At 35.4% G+C, this 13,957-nt stretch overlaps 1 protein-coding gene across 1 annotated transcript in view; it reads left to right on the forward strand.

Annotated features, from left to right (window-relative positions):
- The window catches only part of LOC139131512 (uncharacterized), a 57,322-nt gene that overhangs the window by 13,953 nt on the left and 29,412 nt on the right, over positions 1 to 13,957 (forward strand). The window contains 3 exon segments of the mRNA XM_070697599.1: positions 2,098 to 2,159; positions 3,345 to 3,404; positions 6,402 to 6,513. Of these exon segments, the coding sequence (XP_070553700.1) occupies positions 2,098 to 2,159; positions 3,345 to 3,404; positions 6,402 to 6,513 (234 nt within the window).

A 13,957-nucleotide genomic window follows, 5' to 3' on the forward strand; every position in this document is an offset into this window, starting at 1 on the left:
AAAATGTGTTTCTCAAAAAGTACTGGTCTGATAGCTTTTAAATTTGGTATACAGGTTTGTACAGATAAACTAAGTAATATATATTGAATTTCTGATGAAATCTGTAATTTTGTATTTTTTGGGGCAATTTTTGCCATTTTGGTCAAAAATGTGTTTCTCAAAAAGTACTGGTGTACTAGCTGTGAAATTAGGTTTACAGGTTTCTATAGATACACCAAATCATATTTATTGAAATTATGATGAAATCTGCAATTTTTAATTTTTGGGGCAATTTTTGCCATTTTTTTGTCAAAAATGTGTTTCTCAAAAAGTACTGGTCTACTAGCTTTGAAATTTGGTATACAGGTTTCTACAGTAAAACTAAGTAATATATATTGAATGTCTGATGAAATTTGTAATTTTGTATTTTTGGGCCAATTTTTGCCATTTTTGGTCAAAAAATGTGTTTCTCAAAAGATACTGGTCTGATAGCTTTGAAATTCGATATGCAGGTTCCTACAGATGAACTTAATGTGATATTTTGAAATTAAGATGAAATCTGCAATTTTGTATATTTGGGGCAATTTTTGCCATTTTTGGTCAAAAAAATTTGTTTCTCAAAAAGTGCAAGTTGATAGCTTTGATATTTGGTATACAGTTTCCAAGTGATTATTATAATATGATATATTAAAATTATGGTGAAATCTGCAATTTTTATTTTTGGGGGCAATTTTTTCCATTTTTGGTCAGAAAATTTTATTCTCAAAAAACTACTCGTCAGATAGCTTTGGTTGACATGTTCTTAGGGATGATCTGATGTGATATATTCAAATTATGATGAAATCTTCAATTGTGTATATTTGCAGCTATTTTAGCCACTTTTTTCTGGCCACTGAAATGAGCTATCAAAGATTTCCACCTTCTTCATCAACATATGTTAAAAATAGTTTTTCTCTACATAAACACAGCGGAGCTATATCGGCCGCTAGGTCGCTTGTTTATTTTTTTGCTTCTTTTGTTATAAATGCCAACCTCGTTCTATGCCCAAAAGCATGTTAAGATACACACTTGTGTCTTGTTCTATCTGCAAAGCATGTTGAGATACACAGTTACGTCTTGTTTTGTGCCTCAAAGCATGTTGAGATACATATTGTGTCTTGTTCTACTCCCCAAAGCATGTTGAGATACACAGCTGTGTCTTATTCTACCCCACAAATCATGTTAAGATACACACTTGTGCCTTCTTGTTTTGTGCCCCAAAGCATGTTGAGATACATAATTGTGTCTTATTCTACTTCACAAAGCATGTTAAGATACAAATTTGTGTCTTGTTCTATGCGCCAAAGCATGTTGAGATACACAGTTGCGTCTTGTTTTGCGCCCCAAAGCATGTTGAGATACATAATAGTGTCTTGTTTTGTGCCCCAAAGCATGTTGAGATACATAATTGTATCTTATTCTACTCCACAAAGCATGTTGAGATACACACTTGTGTCTTGTTCTATGCCCCAAAGCACGTTAAGATACACAGTTGTGTCTTGTTCTATGCCACACAGCATGTTGAGATACACACTTGTGTCTTGTTCTACCACCAAAAGCATGTTGAGATATACAGTATTCAGTTTTTCAACACAGCCACAGCATGTGGAAACAATATTTTTTATTGCTGACATGTGAATTCTGGTCTGGATTAGAAATCAGATGTAAATAATAACAATGCATTTTACATGCACAGACAGCATGTTGACAAGCCAAATAATTAGAATTTCAACATGCTTAAGGAGTAGAACAAGAACTTGTTATTGTATTTTCCTTCCTCAAAGAAAACATAATATGCACTGTATCACAAACTTGTAAGGTGTGAATCCGTTGCTTTACTTGAGAAGAGGTTCACTGTGAAAACAAAAAAATTTGTAAAATCTTTTCACAAGTCAACCATTTCACAGAGTACGGGGAAAACCTAATAAAATAGATTTGAAAACATTGTTGAAGCAGTGTCAAGGTGGTATTGACATGTGAGAAGACAACCTGTACAAAAAAAATTCATCTGATATACTTTTATCTAAATGTTTTTACAATGTATGAGGATGTGATTGTGGTCTGCCTTTTCACAACCAGGACTTACTCGGCATAGATGAAGAGCTTGCACTGAAAATTGAATCACTTCTTCTAGAAGACAGGTAAGCAATATTGTCAACAAGGATACAGACTGGTGGACCCAGAATGCAGGGGCTGTGTTGAATTTTATTGACTTTGGGTGTCTGTTTCAGGATTATTGAAAGCCACAGGCAGGGTTGTACTGTAATAGTAATTCTAAGTGGACACCCACAGTAAATGGCATTTGACAATATCTTCCAGTTGGGCCCACTGTTCCTAAAATCATGATTCCTGCTTCTGTTATAAACTTAACGATATAACCATCACTGATATGATTACATTTATTTGTAATAGGATGGGAGAATTTTATCAGATTCGTACATTAACCCTTACAAACTGAGAACCAGCTGATGTACCGTATACCCACATTGTGAGATGTTTTGTGTCTGTGTACCAAAAGAACTCACATCATTCAATAGGATGAACCCAGACTTTGAATGGACCATGGTACAAACAAACCCACATGCGCGAATGACCATAGCATTTCCATACGCCTTTGTAAATTCGCGTTTGTCCATATGGGTTTGTTTCTACCGCCATCACATGATCTTTTGGGCGTGCTGAGTCAGCAGAACACATCGCATCCTTATCATTCCGGACTAGATCTATTGTGTAAAGTCATCAAATACAGTTTTAAAATTCTGTTTTAATAGTATGAAGTACCTTTTTTCAATGCTTTCTTGTCAATTTTATAAAAAGTCAAAGCAAGGCTTAGAAAAGAAATTGGACTCAAAAAAGTATACTTGAGAAGATTAGTTCTCCTTTGAGTCCATTTGTTTTGAATATCTCATATCACTACAGTATAATTGATAAGATGGTATTAAGGGTGAGATATCATCTTTGACTGAAATGCTCTGTGACTGTGGAATGTCTGGCTGGTAATTCTCTTTATGATTTCAAAGCATAAGATCAATTATGAAAACCTAGGATTATTGGATAAGATTAAAGTAGGATTTGGTTCTGTGGATAATATCTGTATTGCATACATTTCTGAACTAATTAGATTTGAGAATTTGACACATCAGATTAACACTTGATCCAGTCTTCCTTATGAAAAATGATGGGATATTCATGGGTTCCTCCCGTAGCTTTGTGAAGCTACTAGGCCCCCTAGGAATATGTTGATGTGTGAATTTGATCAGTGTGGACCCAGCGTCCTTCAGTTTTGCCAAGAATTTCCTCTAATCTGTAAACCTAATCTTTTGCAGTCGACTGGATCGTGTGCATCTCAGGCGATACCACGAATACTCAGAAAGAGAGATTTTGAGGTGAGAATACAGTCCATCAATTTATCAAGTATGTGTTTTTGTGCCAGTAAACCTGTGTATGCTGGTCACTTCACTCAAGTATACCGCGTCTTGAAGCACTTCAAAGTTGTTGACAGGGCTATTTATAAATCCACAGTCATTAACTCGCCGATACTTTACAAATGCAATGCTCTTGAGATGATGAAATGTTACGGAAAATAAGCTCTCCTAGATTGGTAATCAGTTGTAGCTGTGAAAGTGGAATCATTTTACGGTCTTCACTAATGACATGCTTGTACTAATCAAGAATATTATCAAAAGTGTTTCAGGCAGAAGCTGCATGTTGCCAACACAGTTTTTTTCAAAGGAATATTTCTCATCTAAGACGACAAGGAAACACCCTCATACATAATATTTTCAACAAGTCATCGTTGATGACACAGTCCCCACTTGTTAATGGGTACTTTGATTACAGGTCCTCAGAGAGGATAGAGTCGTCTTCATTAGGTCTGTGATAAAAATACTTTGATACAGATGGTCATGTCCGAGTTATATTGGCTCAGTACATGAGAAAATCGTAACAAAATCGCCGCCATGCAGCGATATTTGATCTTACTGTTTAAAATATCAACAAGTATATGTATGACATAAGTCAATGTCCAGGTACAAACTTTGAATAAAATCAGTTGAGACTTGCCAGAGTTATGGCTCTCGACATGAAAAAAAACCATAACAAAATTGCCACCATGTGGCCATATTGGACCATATCGAGAAACAAATCGACGTACATATGTATACTATAAGTCAATGTCTTTGTACCAACTTTGAATAAATTTGCTTGATACATGTCTGAGTTATGGTTTAGGACACGGAAATCGTAAAAAAATGGCCACACGGCGGCCATATTGGATCGTATCACCAAACAAATCAATGTGCATATGTATGACATAGGTCAATGTCCTTGTACCAACTTTGAATAAAATCAGTTGAGATATGCCTGAATTATGGCTCTGTACACGAAAAAATCGTAAACAAAATGGCCGCACAGCAGCCATATTGGATCATATCACAAAACAAATTGACGTGAATATGTATAACATTGGTCAATGTCCTTGTACCAACTTTGAATAAAATCGGTTGAAACATGTCTGAGTTATGGCGCTGTACATGAAAAAATCGTAAGAAAATGGCCGCCTGGCGGCCATATTGGATCGTATCACAAAACAAATCGACATGCATATATATGACATAGATCAATGTCCTTGTATTAAGTTTGAATAAAATCGGTTGAGATATGCCTGAGTTATGGCTCTGTACATGAAAAAATCGTAAGAAAATGGCCGCCTGGCGGCCATATTGAATCGTATCACATAACAAATTGACGTGCATATCTATGACATTGGTCAAAGTCCTTGTACCAACTTTGAATAAAATCGGTTGAAACATGTCTGAGTTATGGCTCTGTACATGAAAAAATCGTAATAAAATGGCCGCCTGGCGGCCATATTGGATCGTATCAGAAAACAAATTGACGTGCATCTGTATGACATATGAAGTAATCCTTGTACTAAGTTTGAACGAAATCGCTCCAGGCATCTCTGAGATATCTGCGTGAACGGACGGACGGACGCACGCACGCACGCACGCACGCACGCACGGACATGACCAAACCTATAAGTCCCCCCGGACGGTGTCCGTGGGGACTAAAAAGCAGAGAATTTGAAATTTAGTATGGTAGCAATTGTTTACTTGAAGGATGAAGCAGGTGTATATTTTCCGCCATTTTGAAAATGGCGGGAAATAAAAATGACCATTAAAATTTGAATTAACTTGTCAAATGTTTCACAAAGGAATGGTTTCCTAATGCGGTAAAAGCCCATATCCCTTCAGAGGGTAGAATACAGAGAAAACCAGGAGAGAATAGGAAGATATTATGAGGTCAACAAATTTCAAAAGTTACATCTTGTGGGACTTTAAATTTTTTATTTAAGGGAGTATGCGCCTTGAAAGTGAAAGACTTAAACTTTTTCTCCAACTTTCCTGAATGAAACTTTCAACCATCCTCTTACCAAATCAACTTACAATAAAAAATCAGGGGGTCACACATCATTTTTTGAAATTTGAAATTCAAAATGGCCACCATTCCGGTGTTAACTGAATGGGGGAAAGATGAAATTTTGAATTTTAAAAAAACTAAGACAGTTAAAGTTTTTCTTTCTCCAAGAACTTTAAAATGAGCTCCCACAAGTGGTAGATCAGAAAAGATTGTAGAAATTTCAGAGTCTGACTATCTGTCCTTGAGGCGCATTCTACCTTAAACAAATAAGCCAGTGAAAACTTCTTTACTGTAAGAGGATCAACATAAGCCACCACAGTGGCTCTGAAAGGTATCATAAAAATTTGAACGTTCTAATATCTGTCTCAAAGGCACATTATACGTCAAACAGACTCTGCATGTTTAGTCACTGCCTTGTTTGCCAAGATGACTTTTGAAAGTATTGAATTTGATCCCTGTTTACGACAAAAAAGGTAATTATCTTGATAATTAAACTTTTTAAGTTTAATTATAATGTAGGGCTTTAGCTTAATTTGTTGAAAATGTATTATCTCTAGGTATTGTTTGGGAGTGTGCAGTGTGGATTTATCTCAATTTGATCAATATTTCATGAAATAAATTAATAAATCATGACCCTCAACTACAAGGAGTCCAACATAGTTGTATGCTTTGCAACCTACGGAAGACAGGAGTGAAATTTTATTCAGAATTGTAAAACCATGTCATATCTCAGCAAAGTTTTGTCACAAAATAGTCTTTGATTCTGAATATGTGGCAATGAAAATTGAAACTGTCAAATACAGAGTCTTATAAAGAATTTACGTACTGGAGATCTCAATACATTAACTTATCCAGTGTGAACAGATAATGTGGAATGGCAGAAATGTTTTAATCACTGTTTGATTGTGTTTTCAACTGTGCATCATGATAAGTTCCTTCCTTTGTGTCGTTTTATCTTCCAGGCCTGGTTTTGCACGGATTAACTTCCCGTATTTCAGTTCAGATGAAATCGCTGACTTCGTAATTCAGTCCGTATGCGTGGTAGCAGAACATGGCTGGAAGTTGCTGCCCCAGGTACGTTAGGCAAAATGCATTAGTATGTACTGTTAATTTACCCAACTAAGTAGATGTCTGTGTTTCAATGTAAAGCTCAAGAACTGAATCAGTTGTTGACACCCCTAACCCCTTTCTGTGTAAGACTTGCTGTCATTTCTTTCACTATGTAAGCTGTCATTTGCATGACAGTGTCTCATGCAGATGTGCATGAATGGATGCATGTGGCTGGTCCTCTTTGCAAAATGCCGACCGTTGTTACGAGTGGTCAGGTTTTTTGTTGACATTATCATAAACGGGAAAATCATTTACAAGGATCTTCAGCCTATTGGCCAGGTACTGTGATCCCATAAGATCAACAACAATAAGAAACAGTCCAAAATTATGAGTGATAGTTCTCAAAATCTCAATTAGTGTGGTTTTGCTGTCCATGTGTGGTTTAAAACTGTCACAAGTGCAGGAGAAAATGACCAGGGAACTATTGATATCAACAAGATAATCTGTTACCTCATACCATCATTAGAACACAGGGTTTCTTTCCCGCTTGGTTCATTTGGTAATTAGGATCCAACTTTGTGAAACAAGGCCAACAAAACACTTACTTTCATCAAAGTTTAAAGTTAAAGACATTCTTGATGTAGAACAGTGCTTTAATTTTGAAGGAAGTTTTTCAGAAATAACCCTGTCACAAGATTTTGCTGAAGTTTTGTTCAATAATTTCTGATTACAACTAGAAAGATTACATTGACATATGTCCGATGCCTGCTCATGATCATAATACTTTCAGAAAATTGCCACTTTGAATTTTATCGTATTTTAAAGGGTCAATGTCTAGAGGCTGATTGCCACCATATTTGTTAAAACTGGCAGATTTAGTAATTTTAATGTTTCTACTTCCGATGAAAAAGGTGTGATGTGTTCTACAGATTTAGCGAGCCCAAGAGAACATTTGATGATTTTTGCCGACGGTCTATGTGGTGTGTATGTACAAACAAACTCATGTGTAAAACGCATAAAGAAATACACATACTTCTATGTGAGTTTATTCACATGGTGCTGCTTGTACCGTGGTCCATATGATTTCTGGGTTTAATGTACTGGTAGTATGCACCTCAAAGTGAAAGGACTTAAACTTTTGCTCAGACTTTTCTCAATGACTCTTTGAACTATTGTCTTTCAAAATCAAGAATAAAACTCAGTCACTGTGCAAATTTTGGTTCTAGAGAAACAAATAATCAAAGATTTACTGATATTTATCATTCAAAATGGCCGCCATTCCTGTAACTCTATGGAGAAATAATAAAATTTTGATATTCGAAAAACTAAGCCAGTGAAAAGTTTCTTACACCAAGAGCTGTAAAATGAACCCCAAAAAGTGGTATAACAGAAAAGAATTGTAAAAGTTTGAGAGTCTGAATATCTGTCCCCTAGGCGCGTTCTACCTTAATCTATTCACTGAAGTCTATCTATTTCTATGTCTATCTGCTTGAGCAATATATCAAGAGAAGCCCATTGGATTGCAATCAAATCCTGGTACATGTATTTGTAAAGTCAATACTGACTACCCCTTGTGTTTAATGCCTACTTTCGTAATGTGTGAACCAGGATTTAGACCCACTTTCAGCTCGAAAACCTTTTCGGCAGCTGTTGTGTATGTATGCATGTACATGTAAGAGCAGTGGACTGTGTGTAAGCATGGAGTTATTTTGGTCAAAACAGGGAACTAAATCATGATAAGCATGTGTCAAACTTGGACACTAAACCTCAAAGGTATCTTTCGATCAGTTGATGATGGCTATATGAATGTATTCACTGAAATACCTCAAATTTTATCGGATATGTGGACCTTGAGGGTAAAACTATGTCATACCTTGCCTTTTTATATTACTATTTTGTGTAGCTTGCATAATCAACACTTTGTATAACTAATTATACAGAAATTATATACCAGTACTCAAAATGAATGCATAAGATCAGTTGAATTTTCTACAGATATTGAAAAATAAACATGACAATTTTCAAGGTCATTTATCATTTTCATGTTGCTGACGTTGTTCATTTGCATATTTATCGAGCTTTCGCTTCAAAGGAACATGTTTCTTGAAGGGTTGGAACAAAGTTGATGAAACAGTTCACAAGTGTTGATGATACAAAGATATAAGAGACATGAAAGATATCGGAGCTTCATGTCAGCTGATTGCTAATTTGCATATTAAAAGATATTTTCAATTTGAAGCTCTGCATCAGCAGAGATTACAACAAAAGTTGATGAAACTTTTGTACGGTCACTGCTCGCAACAGCGTATGAGAGGGCTGAGAAACATTGCAGTTTTGTGTCAAATAATTGGTACTATGTTTTGAATCTCCAGAATGCACCAAATTCGATGAATTTTTGCCCCAAAATATTTAAAAAATGCATGTGGAGGCCATACAAAAGGCAACTTACAGTTTCATGTTAATTATAATTAGCAAGTAACTAGATATTTGAAAAACTCTCACTGTGATTGCTAGTAAATTACAAAGTAGCGGAAATAATAGAATCAATGTCAGAAAAAATGAAGGTATCTAACAACAGGCAGCACACATTCAGTTCATATCCTGTGTATATTTTATGGTCGTGTTTTCAGTTTTTGTTAAGAATCAACGCACATTATCAAGCTGACTTGAAACAATGTCAAAACTGTGACATTGAGATTTCGGCGGTGTCATTGTAATACTGCGCATATATACTGTAAGTTACAATCTTACACTGATGGATGATGAAGCTGTGTAATTCCATGACCGGAGACAAGAATGCAACTGATGGCTATTTGAGACAGAAAACGTCGTCATCATTTGCTTCCAAAATATAAAATATTTTTCTTATTCATCTCCATGGCAAAGCACCAAAAACTCAACAAACATCACATGTGATCATGCAAGACATCGAGTGATTGTGTAATGATCTGATCTACCTAGAGGATGTCCATCAGCTAAATTCCCTTTATTAGTGCACAGACATGTGTGTACTCTGATTGTGACTGAGTTTTAGCTCACATTTGGTGTACCAATGTGAGGTTATCGTATAAGCTGAATCAGTTCATTTGCTTCTGATTTGCATGTCTGTATATTTGTGGGTATGTGCGGATGTATGTTTTGTTTCAGTTGTCAACTTGTCATGCTCAGTAATGATAATGGCACACATCTCTAGTTTTGATACTTACCACAAATGGTTTCATGTGCTGTTTCAGGGATTCTATCTACATGCTCAGATTGCATTGAAAAAGCCGAGGTCTTTGTAATATTGAATTTTTATGCGATCAATATTGAATAGTAACTCAATCAATTAGAGAACTTTGTAACATTGCGTATTTATATGATATAATATTAATTACTTTCTAGTAACGATTCTTGCTCCATTTGCGTAGGCCTTGTACACATCTATAGAGGCTGACAGTATCGATTTTGTCGATCTCATATTTTGAAGTGTCAGTGTTAGTCAGGACTGATTTTTCAGAGGGTCTACATTAAGGTGAAGTACTACGAATTACGTCAAAATTAGGTTGTGGTGTCATTTTTTTGAAACTTTGCACAAATATTCTTGGAGGTTGTGCAAGTGCAAAAATGAAATAAAAAACGGGGGTCACCAAGCTTGTTTCCATGGAAACGGACGTTAAAATGGCGTCGTTAGAAATAAATAAAAATGATATAATTCACTTAAACTAAAGAAAGCAATTATAAAACGGTTAGCAAATGAGTTAATTTTAATTAATACCAAGGATTAAGATCCATATCTATCGAATGTATAGTTTTCATGATGTTTGTAAAGAAATTTTAACATAAGTATCGATTACAAAATGACGATATTGAAATTATATCACTACATAATTTTCAAACTTTCTTCCTGTCGCTTTGAATGGTGTCATTTTGACCAAACTTGGCGAATAAAATCCTGACATAATACCATTTAGTTTACACTTTTAATAAAAGGGTGTCACCACGCTACTTTTTACAATATCTCCAGGTTGAATGGGTAATATGAGCCATGTAAATGAGAGAGAAATGTTAATTTGCGCTCATATGAATAAAAGCCAGCTTCCTAGGGGGTCAAAATATGACAAGGTAAGAGACCGGGTCAAAAAGCTAGGTAAAAGGGCAATTTCAACAATGACAGGTGATGTTAAATACATGCGCTACAAAATAACCCATTTGTGGCAGGCTGCAGTTAAATCTGCGCAGAAACGTTCTAAAGCGTTTGCGCGTCCGAATTCGTCGCCCTTTACCTCAAGAGATAATGAAGGGGCTGCAATATTTACCAAGTTTGTGCGTAAAAATTTCAGAAGTCTGAGATTCTGTAGTGTCAAACGACATTGACAACCTAGTTGACCCCCAGAGCAATGTTTTAGAAGCTTGCAAAATCACGCTTTCTTGAAGAAAGCTAGGAAGTTGTGTATGTTGTCCAAAGTGATCTTCATCCTGGAGAGATATGTGGTTTTTTATCAAATATGACACGAATTGGCTTCCAGCTTGGTCATTGAAGAAAAGAAAGTGCACATCTTCTAACATACATACCAGCCCTTTCACAGATTAGAATATCGCTTCTTTCTTTTTTGTCTCTTTTTTGTGGCTTCCGTCAGTGTTGCGAAAGAGAACAGATCAAATATTCGATTGAAAAGCATTGAAATCATTGATTTTAGGCTTTTCGTATCTCATCACGAACTCAGTCTTGAGAAGATGGTTGTGACCTTCTGGTCTGTGTATTGTGGATCTCCAAATGAATCTGTGGCTCGTTCAGAAAACATGGACCTCAGAAGGCATTTCTAGTAAAACCATTTTTAACGCAATCGGAACTAATTTGAAAAATCCGATCAAATTTTGGAATTTCCTTTTAATTTCAAATTTTCTTACCAGACATAATGTTAACATAATACTGAATCTAATTGTATAATAACTTTCCAAATAAGATAGTTCACATCCCAAAAAATGCCTTTTTAAAATTCATATTCACTAAAAAATTCAGCTGATATTTGGATGAACATCTTGTTCAGCAAATAATTCAGCTGAATTTTCAGAAGAACAAATTGTTCAGTAAAAAATTCAGCTGAATTTTTGAAAATTGGCTGAAATTTTCAGCTGAATGGAATTTTCTAACAATTTCTAAAAATTAGCAAAACTTTTGTCTAAAAACAAGATATACAGCTGATTTTTCAGATAATATCTAAAAATCCAGCTGAATATTCTGTTAACAAAGAAACATTCACCAGAATTTTTCAGCCGTGGAAAATCAGCTGAAAAAATCAGCTTATATTTTGACAGATTAATGTGATCCCCAGAAAATTCTGCTGAATTTTACACCGATCATACTTTCAGAATGGTGTGGCACAAATTCTAGGATTAAAAATTTAAATCTAGGGTCATATTTGTAAACCGCCTACAAACATACACTCATGACATTATATGGATTCAAGTAAGAGTGGTATTATTTTTCGGACTTCGGAATTCCGGAATTAGTTCAGATTCTGTGTTTTGTAAATTTCTGAATTTGAAATTTGACTTCGAAGCAAGGTAACAAAACAATAGAATCTGAAGACGAAACAGGAAATAAATAAATATATTCAAAAATCTTACATGTAAGTAGGGTGGATAGGTTTGAAAAGGAATTTCAATGAGTGATTGTCTCTAAATTTTTACAGTACCATTGTTTTAATTAGAAAATCTGGATCAGTTTACTGTGAAAATGGGGGTGAAAAGGTGAAAGAGAAAATCTATAGTACAGCCACTTCAACGTTAACAATGCTCAGTATTAACATTGGTGAAGGTCAGAGGTCAAAATCAGATTTTTCAACATTCTTTAGCTCTTCAGATTTGTACCTGCTGTGTTTATGGATGACTTGATCTGTTGATTAACCCTTTAAGCGCCAAAGTCAATTTTTGTTGCCTTTATAAAATATAACCCTAACAATTTTTTTCAGGTCCAAAACATTTTGTTCTGATTTTTCCTAAAAATTTTGACCAAAAACTGGAGTTTATGATACGTACTGTCCAACTGTTCCAAAATTTTCAAAAGAATTACAAAAAAACTCATAAAAATTGGTAAAATGTGTCACTATAATTTTGGTGGGAAAATTACAGCACTCAAAGGGTTAATCACAAAGTTATCACTTATCTTAGGATTGGATCATGACAATATATGTAAATTCTGTTGGAGCACCTTTAGATTTTGTAACCTCCATCACCCCTCCCCCACCATGAACCTGTTTTGAGGTCCAACTTTATGATTGCAAATTAACTGCAAACAAAGGGGGCAAACTAAAATTTTCTTTGTGAAGGGTTGAATTAGCAATATAAAATGGGTAGCTGCCAAGGAGAGGCTATAATGTTTGAGACAGCACCATGCTTGCTGTTTTCAAACCCTTTGGGCAGATTTTGCTATACAGTTTTTAGTGCCATTTGTTACCTTGGCATAGCCTGGCCTCCAGCAAGGTGTCGGCCAGGCAGACAAAACCAAAAATGAATATTTGGCCTTCAAAAGTTTCCAATATGTTTTGATGATTTACCATGACCGCTAGTGATGCGCCTTTGAAATTCTTTAAAATCTCAGTGGAAGATTCTTTTTGCTACAAAAAGGATTTCCATTTCTTTAAGTAGTTTCAAAGTAACTTTAAAAAAGGTATTTAACAAAGAATGCACCCTGGTTTGGGTTTGACTCTGAGATTTCTGTTTCGTCAGAGCCCTCAAGAAATTCCCTCAGTCAGAAAGACAGTGACAACAGAATGATATGCATTTCTGTGTGTATACTTTCCAAGGTTATATTCACACAAACACACACACACACATACATACACCTTGCTTGAAGATACAACATACTCCAATGAAAAATGCATAAGAGTTTTATCAATTGTGAGAAAAGAAGGAAAAGTGAAGAGTCCTTGAGGGAAAGTGAAAATCACGCTCCCCCCAAAATATATCATTTTGGATGTCATTTATCGTAAACCGATGATGAGTAAAATAGGTTCATCTATACTGAATGTGGCACAGAACTTCCATGAACTCGTCTGTGACCTCCACAGTGCACAAAAATAATTCCTTCTTACTATTATAAGCAAAAACAGACTCAGTGGATTGGACTATTTCTGTTCATTTGTTGTCAATAGTTCAATAAAACTTCAAGTTTTAATTTCTTTGATGAAACGTCCTGTGATGTGTTCGTTTCAAGGTGATATCATTGAGTTGAGGGGGCTTCTAGGCAAAGAGTTTAAACAAGGCTTGCCAGTAATCGACCAATGCGAATGAGAATTGAAAGTTTTTCTGCTAATTGCAACTTGTTTTTTTTTTGCATTTGAACATGTGGATGTTTTATTGGTAACAGTGAATGAAGTGTTACAGCTCTTTGCCTTTCAGAACGCTGTAACAATTAGGACAGCACTCAATTACATGTATTAGTAATTGTTGGTAGTATTGTTATCCATTCACGACAAATTGTGTC

The sequence above is a fragment of the Ptychodera flava genome, chromosome 4 (assembly GCF_041260155.1).
Source record: "Ptychodera flava strain L36383 chromosome 4, AS_Pfla_20210202, whole genome shotgun sequence".
Taxonomy (NCBI): Eukaryota; Metazoa; Hemichordata; class Enteropneusta; family Ptychoderidae; genus Ptychodera; species Ptychodera flava.